This window comes from Lepisosteus platostomus, chromosome 20 (assembly GCF_059453375.1).
Source record: "Lepisosteus platostomus isolate fLepPlt1 chromosome 20, fLepPlt1.hap1, whole genome shotgun sequence".
Lineage (NCBI taxonomy): Eukaryota > Metazoa > Chordata > Actinopteri > Semionotiformes > Lepisosteidae > Lepisosteus > Lepisosteus platostomus.
Genome location: NC_142630.1, coordinates 3020729 through 3038863, shown reverse-complemented (window position 1 = coordinate 3038863; position 18135 = coordinate 3020729). Strand labels below are relative to the sequence as shown.

Genomic DNA, 18135 nt, shown 5'->3' with positions numbered 1-18135 from the left:
CTTTTCTGTTCAAGACTAAAAGGGTTCAGTTCCTATAGCCTGTCAGAGCAGGACATCCTCTTAAGTCCCAGAAAATATCTTGCTGCTCCTCCGTGGCCTGATTCCAGAACAAGCAGTATCTTTTCTATAGCAGGGTAACCAGTCAGTCTGATTACTGTTCCCCAACAAGTCCTCGAGGGTGTGATGACATGCTGAGATTTCATGGTGCGTGTACAAAAAGTCACCTGCAGTAAATATTACAAATTGTGTTTGGAGGCTCGAATTAATTCAGTGGTTTGGTTTTTCACATCCTTTTCAGCTTGTGCTTTAAAGAAGCTGATAAACCTCACAACTTAAGTATTTTAATTCTTTCACGCATCAGAAACTCCTCTCCAAGAGCATTTGAATGCTGTCACATTAAAATAGCACAATAAAATTATTTTTTAGTTATTTTAAATACCATTATTAAAATATTAACAAAATATCATATGACCCATAGAAAATGTATAATTACCGATCTCTTCAGTTAATTGCTGAAATCAGTTAAAAAGCTGAGTTACTTGCCCTTATTCATCCAGCCAGCCATCCATTTCCTAATTGGTTAATGCAGTTCAGCGTCACAGAGAAGCCGGAGCCTATCAAAGCAAGCAGTGGGTGCAAGGCAGGACGCCGGTGCGTTGCAGAACACAAACTTCCACACCAGGGTCAATTTTCCCAGAAGCCAATTAAGAACGTAGTATGACTTGTGACTGTGGGAGGAAATTGGAGGACCTGGAGAAAGCCCATGTCAACCCAAGGAGAACATACAGGCTCCATTCGGATAGCACCTCAGATCTGGAATTGAACCCGGGGCTCCAAAGCAGTGCTAACCGCTGTGCCGCCATGCCACCCACCCTTATTCATCTAAGGAAAAATGGCAGTGACTTGGTGCTTCTGTCATTGAATACCCTCAGGTGGTTACCTGTCTGTAGGTTGCTGGGGTGCTGACAAGTGAAAATGGCAGCTTAGTCTTTTAGTGAAGGAGCTTCCCAAGCTCTCAGTCAGTGTCTTTAATTGTATCTCATTCGTGGCACAAGCTGTTGTCCTATTTCCTATTTGCACAGTGAGTTAGTGGCGCTTAACAATGAGTGTTTCTAGCACACTTTCACTAATACAGGCACCCTGAGATTATTGGCTGTTGAAGTCCCCAGTGCTACTGGCATTTATAAAGTCATGACTCAGCTCACAGGATTTCCCAGTTGGGGACTTTTAGCAGTCTGCCTAGATAACCTATCTTGCCTTTTAGCTTCTGTGTACTTTTTGATAGGAAAAAATCTTAACCGTATGGAACCACTTAAACATCAGAGTTGGATAGATTCAGTGCTCTAGAAACTGCCTTCCAATATATAGAGGTGGGTTTGAGATAGGACTTTAGGTCTTAGTAGGCATACTGATCCCACAGGACTGTAAAATAACTGTTTTACAGAATATACAACACTTTATTTTTTTAGCCAGGCAAAAGCAGTGAAACGCAGCTGTTCATGTGTCAGTGAAATCATTTTTTTTAGCTATGACCCCTTGTCAGAACTTTTTTTCTTATAAACAAACACCGTTGTTGTCTAGTTTGTTATTCTCGTGTTGTAGCCTGACAGTGGTGAAAGACAAAATGTTCAGAACTGTTTTTTTGGCATTCCGAGATCGGTGACGACTTAACCCTGTGCATAAAATCTTGTTTTATGTCGTTTGTCCACACACACACACAGACAAAAAGGCACAGGCCGGTAGCCCAGAGGGAAAAGGCCTCGCAAGGCCGGAGGGACAGCGCCGTTTCCATGGCGACGGGAGCGCTCCGTCGGTAGGGCGTTGAGGCCTGGTGTACCAGGCAGCCGGCTCTGCCAGACGTCGCCGCTGTGTGTTGTTGTTCTTGTCACTGTTGCCGTTGTGTAAATGTATTTCTAATACACAACCCGTCTGAATCGAGCCAAAGCTGAAATTAAGGCCCCCCCCCGCTCCCCTCCTTCCACCCCCACCCCAAGTCTCTTCATTAGCCAGCCAGCGGGGTGGCAGGCTGCTCCAGACAGCTGGCATGGGCACTTGGCGCGGTGGCCAGACAGGACTGGTGGGGGTCAAGTCTAATCACCTGCTCGGAATAATAATCGCCGCAGGCGCGTCGAGCTGGTAGGGGCGAGGGAGGGCGGCGCAGGAGCGCGGAGCGGGGAGCGCGTTTCCCGTGTTTTCCCGCAAGGCGAAAGGGCCAATGCCAGAGCTCTCTGAGGAATGTTGGCCTTTTTGTTTTCTTACCCCCCCCCTCCCTCCCAGAAAAGCGGGCACAGAGTGTTACAGGTATGTAGTTGTATAGTTTCGTTACGGCGGGGGTCGTTTGTACAGTTTGTTGCAGGGTTTGCACTAAATCGGCACTCTCATGAATGAACTCGTGCTGTAGTCCCGGTGGAGCCGAACGGGTCTCATCGGCATTGAGCTGTGGGCTCTCTTCTTAACTGACACCAGTACATTCTTCCAGGGCCCGGCAGCACAGTTCAGTGAGCCGTGGCTGTCCCCCTGCAGACCCTCATTTTTTACTGTCAGTTTGTTTTCTAGATGCAACGTTGCACCACCAAAATACTGGTCTTTATTATTATCACTAGGAACTTATAAATGCATTCCAGTAAAGGGCCGATGAAGGAGAAGAGAGCTGAGCCGTATTCCCTCATTCATGAAGGCAATTAATTTGTTCGTTGAAAGGTTCCAGTGAACCGCAGTCTTTCAGAAGCAGTGTCCTGTTATCGAGAGCCAGTGTGGTTTCACAGTGTAACGCTGGAGTTAGGAAAGGCACCTTGGTTGTTAAGTAAATGGATTGCCAAGTTTATTAGTGCAAAGTGACACCTATAATGTTGGGCAGAAACTCAGGAGTTTTTGTCCCTTTCACTAAAATTGTCTTTGTCTCCGCAGTAAAGCCTTAGATTAGATAGTAAAAGAGCAGTTTTTGTTTGACCTTGTGATTAATCCCCACTTTGGGCCCCATTCAGACTGTACTTCCCGGAGTCATTAACCCGCAGTGACAAGTGGTCTGGCAGAAATAAGGGGAAAAAACAAGAAGTTTCCATCTTGGCCTTTCACCCTGTCATATTTATACACTGACCGCTTCCTTAGGAGAAGGCCTTGGAATTTTTAGATCTTTTCTTTGTGCTTGGCTGGGAATGGTTGTGCTTGAGCAATATTTCCATTCCCAGGATGAGCACATCCAGCGTCACCTCCTCGTGGTTTTTTTTCCAAATGTTTTGCACTGTGTGGCGCATAAGGGTTTCGGTAGTACCCAGCAGGCATTAGCAAGAGGTTTCCTGCTTGTCCACATTTGAGTTGACTCGACCTTTACCCCCGAGAGATCAGACAGCCCAGCACTGGAAGGCTTCTTGTGTTGGAGGGCTATAGGATCGTCTTCAAGTTCTTTCCAGATCAAGCCCTCGGTTGTCCGCTCCACTCAACCCTCATGATTTAGGCTGGAAAGCAGTTGAGGATGTAAAGATGCTGGCGACCCCCCCCATCCCCACCAGTCCCACACCAGGCATTGGAAGAATTGTTTCAGTCAAGAAGAGAGCCCACAGCTCTAACATATGTTTCCCCCGTTCGGCTCTACTGGGAGTACAGCACGAGTTCATTCATGAGAGCCTCTCCTGCTCCAGAGATGCCGGGTCTGGACTGGGCTACAAGCCCCTGTGGAAGCGCTTGCCACCCGCTCCTGTTACACTTGTCTCGTTACAGCTCTTAGTCCTCCACACCGTGAGTCATACAGTACCTTCAGGCCCTTGGCTGTTCTCGGCTTCATTTGTACTGACTTGCTGAGTTTGGCTTTGAACTTGTTGGTAGCACAACAGCGTGACTCTCCAGATGGCTGAGGGTTGATTCACTAGGTCCTTGGTAGCTTAGTACCTTGTGGTAAGGGGGAGTACAGTTCACCAGAAGAAGGCAGTCACCCGAGTACACTCGCTGACCTTCAGTCTTCCAGACCTAGACACTATGATTCATGGTGTTTCATGTATAGGATCAACCTGAGCAAAACTGCAGTATTTACCTTAACATACTGTAACTATAGATACCTGCAGTGATGCATGTCGTTATTGAATAGATTCATCGATACAGAAGTGCACCTTTGCAGCATTTGGAAGTGCAATTTTCAGAATTACACCAGAAATCCCTTCTGTCAGGTAAAGTACAGGAGGTGCACCAGCTAGAAGATAATCTTCAAAGTGCCACTGTGTGAAGGACGAGCGCAGCTGTTCATGAGATTCTCCGAAATGTTTGTCAGTCATTTTTTTTATCCGAGAGTGCTAAGTGCATGTAATTATTGCTCAAAAATCTAGTAGAACTTCCTTGGCTTTACATTTTTGTTATATATTTTAGAATTACAGTTAAATTACTTGCGTGCTGAGACTGCTGTTTACCACCCAGTGAAATTAATCAGTGCTTTCAGCATTAACATGGAAAAGTCATAAACAGATTACTCTTTCTTACCTGGTGTCATCTTCCGGATTTGCATAGCAGTGAATACAGGTAGCAGCTACCATTGCATGAATGGATACCTCAAAGTTAGAAATTTTCCACGTTTTCTTCTGTGTTATCATCTACCGGTGGAGAATTTCAGTTTTAGAAATGATAGGGCACCTTGTCAGAAAAGAATTTAAGAGTCTCAGGTGTTGTTTCCTCTGTGCAATCAGACTAAGAACTGTGCATGTGTATACTTTGCTGAAGGGGATGGATATTAATACAGCAGAGAGTGGTTTTCTAATGAAGGGTCTAAGCAGAACCTGATAAGAGTTAGCAAGCGCAAGGTAAGCCAGCTGAAAAGGGGACAGAGCAGACACAATCCTACCTTGACAAGTGTTCGTGATGTTCTTTTCCTTGGTTATCGGTGACACCAACTGTGGTGCGTCATGTTCTTCCCGGGGGTATATGGCAGAGCCATATTCGGAGGAAGGACATTTTTTCAAAAGTAATGTCCCTCTGCCATTGTTGCAGCCATCTTATTTGTTTGTTTTTCGCCAGTCTAAGGAAGGAAAGAGCCTGTTAGTGGGAGAGAGAGAGAGTGAAATTTCCACCCCACAGCGTTTAGGACATATTGTTCTGTACACGAAATTTGCTGTGCTTCTTGGAGAAAGGTTGCACAAGATCAGTAGTACATGCCCTTGAGTTTCCTTAAATCATTCATTTTGTGGTCCCCTAAAGTAATATGAACTCCCAAGGGGTTTAAAATCTGCTGTCTTTTGTTACCATTGTGTTCTACCACTGTTACTCTGTTCATTAAGTAATACCTGGGACTTTAGGGTGCAGCTTCCATCAGTCAACCGCTCAGGTTCATTTGCAGCTGGGCCCATCTGCGGTGGGTTTCAATGGAAAGCCGGCTGGGCATGCTGTAGGATGAGGTGGCATTATCCTAAGGTGACCCTGCCCATCCTGAATTCCATTACCCCACACCCCCACCTCAAGTACACTGCCCTTCTGAGTTTGCAGTGCTAATCAGGCTGTGCATTTATTGACTAGTGTGAGATAGGGCAACTGCTGACCTTGCTGTAATCACAGGAGGAACTTCAGGTGAAGGCAGGATTTGCAAATTGCTCTATTATGCCCGTTATTAGGGCTGCAAAGAAAAGCAGCCTTTGATTTGGTAAGCAAGAAACGAGGGGTCACAGGGCCCACGTGTCCCGGGCATCGTCTTAAAATCAAGACCTCCTCTTTTCCTCGGGACACCGTGTGAAAAACACGCTTATTCTAGTGACCAGTCTGTGCCAAGATTTTTTTAAAAGAAAAAATAACAAGAAATGTAATCTCTTAACATGAGATCTAAAATCTTTCAGGAATCTCACCAGGATGTCTGCTTTTTTTTTTTTTGCACATAAAGCCTTTCAGCTTGTGTTTTTTGACATGTATGTCCACTAAAAAATTTGGTCTGTGCCAGCCAGCCCGTGTAGTGCAGGGTTAGATTTTCTTTGCATGGATCTGACTAGCAGTTTTAAATAATTGATAATACTGCAAGGCATGTTGAACCTCAGATATATAGGGGAATGTTTTGCCATTCATTTCCAAGTGTAAAATAGGCAGCACTCTGAGAGAATAGCCCGACCCTGGACTGGAGGGCTTGGACTCCAGTGTGATTGGGACGTTGCTGTTGAGCTTTTGAGCTCCACTGAACACCTTGCTCTATAAATGGGTCATCACTGTAAATGTGAATTTGTTCTCAATTGGTGTACTTGGTAAAAAAGTGGAATAAAAATATAGAGAAATATGTCATCTTTGGGTGTCACATACACATTATGATGTTTATTTACATGCTTTGTTCATCTGTGGATTTTTCGTTCCAAAGCTAGTCCTTCGCCGTGGATTAGACGAAAGAAGGAAGCAGGAAAGAGACTGCAGATTGTTTAACAATTGTTCTGGCTCTTAGTGATCGTGGCCTCTGAGAAAAATCCGCAGTTGGATTTTATTAGCTAGGGACACTCTGGATTATATTCGATGCCTGTTTTTAATGATTACTCCACAAGTGAAACAGATTGGTGTTCATATTACCCAGTCGTATCTTACCCATAAAGTGGGGTTTTTAATTAACGGATCACCACCTTTCTCCGTCTCCTTAATGTGAAGGGGCATCTTCATCTGGATTTCCACGTGGGAATCATTTGACATGTATTATAGCGCTTCTCATCCTAGGCAACACTTATCAACACTTAACCTTTTAAAAAAAAAACGATTTCCATCTCCATGCTGCTGTGCCGGTTGTGGGAAAAGGCAACTCGGTTCTCAATAATGATATTTGTCCTAGAACTAGCATAACATGAAGTATTAATAATGTTTCACTGAGCAAAAACAAGCCTGCTAAATGAGCAATGTCCCAAGGGCACTAAAGGCGCTGACATTCTGTGTACATTAGCACACTCTTTGTGCTTCTTTGCTACCTTTTGTATTTGCGTTTGTTTGTATTGTCTTTTCCTTTATGTGTGCTGTTTGGTTTCTCTTGCAGTGTCTTTAAAAACGAGATTTGATCCCTTGAGAAACAAGGTCATTTTTCATATCGGCAGCCAGGTGGCCTGGTGCTCGGAACACCTGCTTCAGGTGGGAAATATGAGGTGGTTTTGAACGGTTGGATGGACGACGCTTGCGCTTGTCTTGTCTAGTATTTTGCGTGGGACTCTGTACTCCGCTGTCTCATGAGATTTACAATTATAACTCATTTCGCTGCTGGAGTCGAGGAGTTATAGCTAATTTCGTGTTTCCTCTAGAATGATTTGTTTTAATTCAGCTCTCTGAAGCAGGATCAAGGTTTGACGCAGAGGGCCATATGGCAGAGGTCTTGTGCCTGTACATACATTGGAGGACCTCTGCAGATTTTTCTAAGGGGACTCAAAAATCCTGGGCAATTACAAATTGACTCCGATGTTTTTGTGGAGACAGATATTTTAGGCCAGTCCACGCTGTTGCAAGCATAGACATTCCCTTGATTTCTCTGCCAGAGGAGATGCTCCTGTAACATTGCTGAAGGCGACTGGTTCTTGTTTAGTATCCCTAATTATTGTCAGGCACCTGGTTAAAAGCAATATTACCTGTTTATTTTGACAGTTGTCATTTGATGTATTTCAAATGAGGGCGGTCTGTTATTTGTCGACAGATTGTTTCATTACTGTGAAAAAAGTGCTGTGTAATGAGTCTTCATTCTGTTCTGGAAGCTGTTGCAGAGAGCTGGCGTCATGCAGTGGTTAAGTGGGACTCAAACCCACAACTACAGACACTGCTGTTGTTCCGTTGAGCAACGTCATTTAGCCCAGTTCCTCCAGTCTCAGCAACAGACTGGTGTCCCATCTGGGGGAGGGGGGGGTCACATGCTCTCTGCTCCACGTAACACAGAAACCAGGAAGTACCACACAGTACTTGTGCCAAATCCCAAACCATCCCTGCCCTTCTTTACTCTTTTTTTTGTTTCTTTATTCTGTTCTTAAAAACTGGGAAGAGTGCTTTTTCACTCAACCCATTAGCACATATTCACACCAGAGCTTCTACATCAGCTAGGAACTGGAATCCGTGGGATCGATTGTGTAACCGCCTGGAACAGCTTTGTGGTCATTTCCCCCTGCTGTTAGTCTCCGTGATAATTAGGTTGACTCAGCAGAAAGGAGCCTGCAGTATGAGAGACAGCAGTGTAGGAGAGGGTCAGACAGCCTCGTGTATTAACATTGGTCTTCATCAGCATGGAAAATAATAGCAGCAGCAGTGTTTAGTCTTAATATTCAATTGTATACATTTTTAAATTCTTTAAGTTCCTGGGTGAATCGGAAAAATGGAGTGTGAAAAAGGTACAAGGTTCACCTGTGAAATAAGACCTGTTTCCGTACCGCAGTTGGTTTGCATCAAAGAAAACATCGTAGGTGCAACAAGAAGAAGAAAAATTCTTGAATTTCTGCTTTGGTACATAATGAGAAGAGTCTTTACCACTCTCTCCTGTAAAGTTCTGATGTCTGTATGATGCTAGATGGCACGGGCTCGTGATGAAATTGTGACATTTTCTCTGCTTTGCAGTGTATTGCACTGCAGAAAGGCCAAATCCTTTCTTCCTTTTCTGCAGTGAATAACATTATTAGAAATAGTTTTTCTGATACAGCAGTATGTTGCCAAACAAGTGTCTTTAAGTATTGTTAATGAGTCCCTTGGAAATGTACCAGAGATCTGTGAGAACATTAAAAAGTTATTTCTCTTTCTACAGGAAGCTCATCTGAGCTCAGATCAATTCCCTGCTAGGAAGCTGCATCCTGTGGGCTTGTGTGTTGTCTTTGCCAGGACTTCATCACGATATGCAGCACCACCCTGGAGCTGCTGCAGTACATGTCTCATGAGAGTCTGAACCTGTTGGTTATTAAACTGAGAAACTCTGTGAACCCTGCGGAAGTCTTAGCATGGCCCTGAGGAATGGGATAGTTCGTAATTCGCCCTGATTCATATTTAAGTAATTCTTTGTATGCTTTAGCCTGCTGCTGCCAACCTGCCTACCAGCACTCAAGTCTGAATCACTGACACAAACCTGCAATTCTCTGGCCGCTTCGAGATTAATAGCTTCACTCTCTGTACGAGCAGACTTGCAAAGGAGGTTATTTTGCTAACAATGGAAAAAAAAACGTATATGTCAAGGTCATGATCAAATCTAAAGGTTTCTAGATTTTTTTCCTGAGCTGGAAGACGGCCCTAAGTCTGCAACAGGAGGCTCAGAAATGTTTAATCTTGCAGATTGTGCAAAGGCAGTGTGTAAGAGCTGTGATCGCATGAGACCGCCAAGCGCGGACTGTCACCCAGCCAGCATCGTCGCTGTGGCTCTTGCTTCTTTGTGCCTGAGGGCTGCGTGAGGGATTTGTGCGTTCCCACCCAGAGCCTAAATCACGAGTGTGCCGTCCGTCTGTCTGGGCCGCTTGAATGAAAAAAGTCTCGTTCTTTAGTGGGATCGGTTTATTGTGCTTCAGCAACACCGCCATCTCATCCACCTTGATTTCCGCTGTCGGTCAGAGGTCCGAGAGGCAGAGGTTCACTCCGGCTGCTGGGCTGCTGGGAAGCGACGGGGAGAGGCTGCTGACGCTAACGTTTTATGTGGAGTCAACCTTTCGACATAACAGGGGTATCGAGTCGGATAAGGAATACCAGAAGGAAAAGGGAGGGCAAGCAAAATCCCAGACATTTTATTCCTTTTTCTAAAAGTCAACTGGGAACTTACCCAGGGCAAAAAAAACTTCTGTGGTAGTCCTGTACGTAGACATGTTTCCTGACGCAGTTTCTCTTCCCCAGGTATCTGTATTAAATGTGGGAAAGGGGTGTATGGAGCCAGTCAAGCCTGCCAGGCCATGGGCAACCTGTACCACACCAACTGCTTCACCTGCTGCTCCTGCGGTAAGTGCCTTTCTCCCTGTTTGGCAAGTGAAAGAGACGTTTCCAGAGCCTAGGACCTGTTTAGAGACCCGGGGCTTTGTCGTTAACGGTTTGGGAGGGGGGCTGCGCTTGCTAATTGGAGAGCTGCGTAATGCTCACTGCAGTGCCAGCTGGGTGGACTGAGCAATGTTGGCCAGCAGCCTGACGAGATGAGGGCAGGCTGGTCGAGTCGAGGCTGGAAAAGGCCACGGACATTGGCGATTAAAAGTTTTAACTGTCCTTGAACGTCATGTTGGTTGTACGTGGTCCAAGGTACATTTCACTGTCCGCTGGTGCCCATGTCTTCACACCTACACCTTCAATTCTGCACAGCCCTAAAGAAACCTCCTGTGTCTGAAAGAGCTCTACCATAGCCCCGTTCCAGAGGAATGCCGCTTGTTGAATGCACCCCAGGATTCCTCATCCAGAGAGAAACTGTGGCACGGGCTTGAACTAGGAAGGATAGCATCCGAGCTGTGCGTCTCCTCCAAGCAAGCTGAAATGTGTGAAATAACAAATGGACTGACTGGCAAAGCGTGTGCTGGGAGGAAACATGTGTCATCCTCACTCATTATTCGAGTAGAAGGGTCGTGGTATGATGATGCACTGAAAATAATGACCTGTGTAAGAATAATGTATGTGAAAGTCATATACACATCCCTGAGACTAATCAGACCAGTCACAATTTCCTCCAATAACTTGATGTCTTTAAAGTCACCATCCTAATATATACATTATCTTTAGAAAACGGTAAAACATTGTTGGTTAACATGATTTGCCTCTTTACACACAAGTCATGTTTTTCCTTGACTCAAAGTCAGTTAACTTGCTGTGCAGTTTGAAACTGCATTCTGAACTATGTCTTAATGAATTCTGATGCATCTTCTCAGGAATTAAAAAAACCTAAACAGTAAGAACAATAAACCTGCATTTTGCAACCTGCAGCCTGTCTTGGGCATTATGTCTGCAGCAATAAGGTGCAAAGAGTGCTTTTTAAAAAAACAAGTGTGGGTCGTTCTTGTTTTAATGTAAAAAGTTGCACTATGCATAGTGTTAGATTACGTGGGAGGCACATTTGCATGGCTGACAGAGCTGCTGCCTAGTGAGATTTTGAGCCCTGTGTTCGAGTCCATGCCTTCTGTTTGGAGTCTGTGTGAGTTTCTAAAGCCATGCTGGCTAGGGAGAGCAATGGCTCTAAATGGTTCCTGTATGTCCTGCTATAAACTGGCATCCAATCCTGGTAAATATTTGAGGGAATAGTCCCACCTCGGAGCTTTGAGCTTCCAGGATAGGTTCCAGGTCTGTGTGAACCTGGAACCTTGCTCATGACGGTTGGGTGGATAATTTTTGGTTGCCCTGTTCTGATTCTGAATGCCTTTGTTACTTACATCAGCTGGTAGCTCAGTCTGTCGCTTGAAAACAGTCCGTTTTCTTTCTGAAAAGCTTTTAAAAACCCCACAAGCACAGAAAAGCCACCCCTGCGCTGGGAATAAGACAGCCAGCTGGCGTTCTGTGCTCGTATGTCTAATAAGCAGCTCGCTCTTTCCTGAGTGGTTGTGCCTCAGAAGGCAACAGCAGTCGGCTACTGTTTTGTGCTCAGAGCTGGACGGACCCTGCGTTCTGGTCAGCATGCGTAATGGAAGTCAGGACAAAAAAGGTTAACTATACAAAGAGCCACTGCTGCAGAAATATATGAAAAGGTTTAAAAATCAGCGTGGTACTGCCTTATTTCTGAGAGCAAAGAGGCTTGCCGTTACTGAAAGAGCATTCTGCATGGTTGTACACGAGAGCACGTACAGTAACTACCTGTGGGTGAGTGCACTGTGCAGCAGTTGTGATCTGGATTAATAGAAGTGAGGGAGTCATTGACATGTGAATAATTGCTCCTGCCCATTAAAATAGCTTTGTTTTGAGCAGGTGGAAACAATATAAGATATTATCTGGATAGTGCAGTATGCCGCTCTGTCCACGGCCAAGACTTGTTTTTTGAAACGGCTCTTTGTTTTGTCTTGTTCTGCCTGATTAAATACTGAAATCGTACACGCGGAAAGAATGGCCGACCTGCCGGACAGTGAAGCCCCTGGCTGGCGGGGGGATCGCACTGCTGTGTCCGGGGTCCTTCAGTGTCTTAAAGGCCACCGCTGCCCTCCGTCAGTGACTTGAAGAAAGCGTTTCAGTGCGTGATTGATGACAGGGGTGTGTAATTCACCTGAGTTCAGATGAACAGCTCCGAGGCTGGCAGCGGTTTTATTCAAGGCCTTCTTTATGATGTCTTTAACCTTGCAGCGTGGCATGCCCCCCCCTGCAGACACCCCCCCCCGGCTGTGTTCCCGACAGCCTGTCTGGGCCCTAATGACCAGACTTTGCTTTGTTTATGTTGCTGCTTTCTCTCAGGCAGCGGGACCCAGAGCTCTACGCGGTGTTTGAACTGCCCACGATAGCTATGCCAGGAATGCTGTCCCCCCATCTCCCGCCCCCATCACCCTCCCATGGGGGTCTTAAATCAGGCCGGAGACACAAATTGTACCCGGGCCACTTATCACTGGGGCAGGCCTGGCCTGGCTGCTGTGTAAACACGCGTGCATTCCTTCACGTTCCGCACGGAGGGGCCCCCTGGCTGGGGCTGGCCGGTGAGCAGGGAGCGGCCCCGCGCCGTCCAGCCCTGTCCAGGCCCCGCGCCATCCAGCCCTGTCCAGGCCCCGCGCCGTCCAGCCCTGTCCAGGCCCCGCGCCATCCAGCCCCTGCGACGTCCAGCTTCCATTTGCAACCAAACAGTGGACAGGCAGGGAATCCTAATGGAGGTTTTGCTCGTGCCGTAAGGTTACTTTTCGGTGACCGCTGTATTATAATGCTTTCAGATCCTTTGTCACACAGGTTGAAACTACTGCCCGACAAAATGATCACGGTGTTGGCTGGATTGCTCACAGCTGTTTTCTGCAGTCTGGTTCAGATGCTTAACAGTCAGAATTTTTTAATAATTTCACGATAAGAGACAAAGCCTGGATGGCATGGTGGCACAGTGGTTAACATTGTTACCTCGAGGCGCAGGGGCCCCGGGGTCGATTCCTGACCGGGGGTGCAGTCTGTGTGGAGTTGGTGGCCCCTTCCCCTTTCCTGTGGGTTTCTTCCCACAGTCCAGACCCCGAGCTGCAAGAAGCGATCAGTTGATTAGGAAATGGATGGGTGGAAGGAACAAAATGAAATGTACAAATATTTTCAAAGACCATTTTGTTTCATTTTTAATGTATGGGAAAGCTTGTTTTTGTTTATTGTAGTTATGTCCACGTCACTGTGAGTGTGTGCGTTTTCAGAACTGACATTAAAACGGGTAACGCTGTTTATTAGAGACTGAATCCGAGTCGAGGGACGTGCCTTGAGAGATCGCAAGGCTTTTGCTTATGTGCAACAGAACCTGATGCAGAGTTCCTCCAGTGTTTAAAATAGTCGTCTTCAGATTGTTTAAACTTGTAACAAGTAAAATTCCAGAGGACAGAGGCCAATACTGCAGATTTAACTAATGTCTGGTTCTCTACAGAATATAATGTCCTACACAGAATATAAAGTCTGTGATGTCCGTGAGGTCTTTCATGCAAAGTACCCAGTGAATCAGTAGGCAGTAGGAATGTCTCATTCCTTACAGTGGCCACTCCCTGAACTCCATCGCTCGGCTTGGATCCTGTGTTTTGTGTCATTTTCCAGATGCTCTCCCCACTTCTGTCAGAAGCGCTGAACTTGTTGGGTAAACTGGCGGCAGATCTGGCCAGCCTGCCTCCCCCCTCGTTCAGTTGTGCAAGTCATTCCTCAGGCTGGGTGGATGCTGAGATAAGTAGGGAGAGGGAAGATGTTTTATCTTATGAGTTACGACAGGAAAGGCCCAGCAAGCCCCTGCTTGCTCACCGCACAGGATCTGAAATTCCCTCTGCAAAGGAAGCCGCAAGCTCAGTGAATCATTTTCATCAGCATCCCATACCAGGCATTTGGCGTTTGGCGGGCTGTCTGCAGGTGATAAAGGCTTGTTTGTTCAGGGGAGAGGGCGGACAGTGGAGATTAGAGGCCTTGAAAGGGAATTTCTTTCAGGGACTGGGAGAAGATATTTCTGTGGCTGCTCCAGAAACGGCCTGAAAACTGCGTTGATAAAAGAGCCAGAGTCCTGAACAGATACAAGGGGCTGTTCATTTGTAGCCCTGTTCTGTAGCCCACTGTCCTGTTTGATTGGATGTGTGTGTATTTTAGTGATCATCCCAGACTTACAATTAGAGTACGTGATTTCTAGGCAAATCTCATATACTGGAGCTCAGTTATAAAGAGAATTGTAAAAAAAAAAAACTCTAGTAGTTAACTTGGACCCCGAGTAGTGATTAAGATCTCATAACCTGCACCTCTTCTTCGTGTGCATCTGTCTGAGGAGAGAAGCAGCAGACTGTCTGGAAATAAGCAGCCTTGAGTCTAGAGTCTTCTTTGGTAAACATTGGTTACACCTCGAAAACAACTGGCAGTGAAATGAGGTTTTTTTTAAATAAAGCAGAATCACTGGCTTTCCGTTAACAGTTGCAGAAGCGAGTTGATGTATTTGTGTCATTTTCTGAAGGATTCTCAGGTTTCCAATTTTAAAATAAAACAGTGGATAGATGTGCCTCTTTAATTTATATAGGCAGAGATTTAAGGTTTGGCACTGCAAGTTAATACAATTCAAATTTTTAGTGTACCCATCTTCAAGGAAGTCAAAGAAACACTGACATAAGTGAACTCTGGATCTTGAAAAGCCTCCCTTTTTCTTAGTCTTTAAGCCACTGGCACTGGAAGCCAGCTCTTTAAAGGACCTTGTTGTGCCTTGGTTAAGACCTTCTGTTTATTCTCTCCAGCACAAATGAGCACACCAGATATGTGGCCTTCACATGAGTTTATCAGCAACAGTGGTATTCAGAGTTGGTCCAGCTTGCTTTCACACTAGAGTGTTTTAGCTAGTTAGAGAACTATAGGTCACATTTCCTACGTAATTATCAAACTGCAAACACAGATGAGACAGGACAGGGTTAAAGAAACGTAAATTTTGCCATAGGTGACAAAACCTGATGACCTCCAAAGTCTGTTGACATGGACTTTGTTTCAGCGTACCTCTGCTGGCTCAACTGCATGGTGCGATTTTTTTCATGTCCGATATTTCCGTTCACTTTGAGCAACTATGGTGGTTTCCCCCACCGGTTCACACATTGAATAGTAACTGCAGTTATCATTTTTATTTCTTTAAAACCACTATTTTTGTGTTATGACCACTTTGTTGTGTTATTTGCGTGAAGCGTTTATTTAGGGGAACTGAAAGTCAGGAGTGAGCTCCAGCAGCTGGAAGCAGAAATCGAGAAAGAAAGGCAAGAGTTACATCCACTGGCACTCGGTGACACGTCACATCATAATGCAGCTAAATCTGTGTTTGCTCAGGGAGACTGGAGTCTCTGGTGAACTGTACACCAGCAAATGTTGAGAAGAAGGAACAGAATAAACTACAGAAAGATGGTGAGCTTTAAGATTTCAAATCCCCCTGCGGAATTTGGATAATAAGATGTGACCGTTTCACAAAGCAGAGACAGAGTACAAATTCTACTTCTGCAAATTATTCTGCTGTAAAAAGACTATACTTACTGGTGTTTTATTACAATAGGGAATTTATCGCACAGATTCTGCTTCTAGTGATGCTGTCCATCAGGTCAATCCCATTTGACCTCTGTAGTGTGTGTGGCAAGAAGACAAGGGTTCGAATGCATTTGTAATCGCTTCTTAGTTTAAGACTACACCGTCTTAATAGTTTAATTCATCTGTATTCATCAGCGTGAGGCCGTTCATTCACCTGATTTAAAATGATGTTCTCAGTGGATATTAAACTGACCGTGAACAGGTGAGTGTGATTGAGTTCAATGGATGTTGTCACCTGGACAAACAGGGATGGATACAGTTCTAAGTGATTGGCCTTCGCGGGTACATTCGAACCCCTTACCACTGGTCAGACGAGGGTTTCAGACTGTTGTCCTAGCCAGGCCTCCAAGCCACCCAGTGGACCCAGGACAAAATGAACATCGACTTGTTAAATCATAGGCCTGGGAGTGTTTATGCTTTGATTTTCCTGTGCGTTACTTATCAGATTATTCCAATTACACTGTCAAGTTTTGATTCGTTCAACTCTGCATTTAATTAGGACCAACGATCTACAACCAATAAATCTCCAAAACAGAATCCTGGCTATATGGAGAATTACTTTTGTGTGAATCATTTAATTTCTCTCGACAGGGTGCTGGATACACAATTCAGCCTTGCAGCCAGTTTTAAGCTTTAATCTTTGAAGCGTTAATCACCTCAGCCAGAGCGTTTTCGATCCCTCCCAGATAACACCAGTAATCGAATAATCGTGTCCTGCGTCTCAAGCCTCCATATCGAAGGCAGGAGGCCCTCTGGTTTAAGGGATTTTTGTACACTTGGGAATCCAAGGGACTAATGTTGCTCCAGCAGGGTCATCGTACACTTGGGACAGTTTAAGTGTTGTGTTCCAAAACAGGCTGTTATTTTCACTGTGAGTTACTACTGAAAATTTACTATGACCCTGAGTGTTTTCTGTGTGTGTGTGTGGGGGGGGGGATGCACAGGCTTTTGAGTTTAGTGGGGTTAGCAGGGGAGGTATCTGTGAAAAGAAAATAACATTTTTTTTCTCCCATGTAGCGTGTGAAACCCTTGAAACAGAGGAGTATCCAGGAGAGTATCAGAGCTTTACCTCGTGAATTAGGGTCCTGGTTAGATCTCTTCCCAGTGTGCAGGATCTGAAGAAGCCATTTTGAGTTGCCAGTTTATTAGCAGATTTTGTTTTAAACAAACAGAACGTGGTAGGAAAAGATGTGTACCAGGATGGTACGTGAGTGCGTGTTGTGGCAAGAGAGGTTTTTTTTCTGTATCAAAGGAACAATTTTCTCTTCAAGTTCAGTTCATAAAAAAAATTAAAAAGTCGCTAACCCAAGCGTCACATGAGTAACATTTTTGATGTTTTGACAGGATAAGGAATTGTTATTTTGTTTGTCAATCTTCTTTTTTGGTGTGGTTCTGGCAACTGGGTATGCCGTATATAACATAATATGATATCTGATAGGGTTGATGTATAACAAGGCTCTTCAGTATCAAAGTCGGTAAAGCAAAATAAATCGGGAAGTGGCGTTCATGGATAGCATCTAGAGGTAATATTGAACGACCTTAAGATCAGGACTGGTTTCCGAGAAGCCAGCCGAGAGTCTGTCCCTCGACTAGGATTCCATGGACGTTGCGGTAAGAGGCTGTTATTCCTGGTCATTCATGAGAAACGGCACAAGATGCAGCAAACCGGTACTGTGGAATAAACAAGGGTTGTTTTCTCTGGGCACAGGGTTGCGACTAGCTGAGAGAAAAAGAGCTAGCAAGATGATAGAACTGGAAACTTGAATCTTAGTAAAAATAATATGATGTGTTGATGCATACTCCCCCCAGTAAGGCTCATATTTTTTAGAGTTGTCAAAAAATGTCAGCATGTTTAGGACAGATCTTTACCCAGACATGGTGTGTTTGTTCCCAGTCTTTATAATTATATTCTTATAATCTGTAAATCCAAAAGACGTTTCTTTCCAAATCATGTTCAATGGTTCATTTCAAATTTTCAAAATAGGAATTGGAAAAACAAAGTCTGTCAATTCTGCCTCTATCTCTTCTATCAATTATATCAATTTCTCTTAACAAGATACCAAGATACCATATAAAAATTGGCATAGTCTGCTGCCACGGATAAACACATGACAGTGCATTTGATTTGGAGCAATTAAGGCTTCCTCTCATGTGGAATGCTGTCAATTAAGGAATGTTTGGTTATATAAGATCTTTGTCTAACCAGTGTGTGTCCCGATGCAGGCCTGAGTACCTCAGAAAAATGACAAATTTTAATAAAGAGTTCTTAGTGTTTTTATTGATTTTCATTGTACCTCAGTTCATGTGGGTGTGCATTCTTCATTTCTCTCGTTTGAGAATAAAAACTGAAGAATGGTTTTCCCTTTTCCTGAGTTTCTCAACCAACACCTAAAAAGGTGTCCATTTTGCATAGGTATGCAGGCTGCACTGGACGTCTCTGGACTTGAGCTTTAAGGGTCACTGTGGGAGACCTGCTAGAATAAAGAGCGCCTTCGTGCCAGCCTTCGTGCCTTGTGTAACAATGGCCTCTGATCAAGTGCTGCTCTTCTCCTGGCAAGT

The 18135-nt window shown here is 44.8% G+C and overlaps 1 protein-coding gene across 1 annotated transcript in view; it reads left to right on the top strand.

Annotated features, from left to right (window-relative positions):
• wtip (WT1 interacting protein) overlaps window positions 1-18135 on the top strand; it is a 36874-nt gene that overhangs the window by 5580 nt on the left and 13159 nt on the right. Inside the window, exon 2 of the mRNA XM_088613544.1 lies at window positions 9769-9870. Within this exon, the coding sequence (XP_088469670.1) occupies window positions 9769-9870 (102 nt within the window). The remainder of the gene's footprint in view (window positions 1-9768; window positions 9871-18135) is intronic.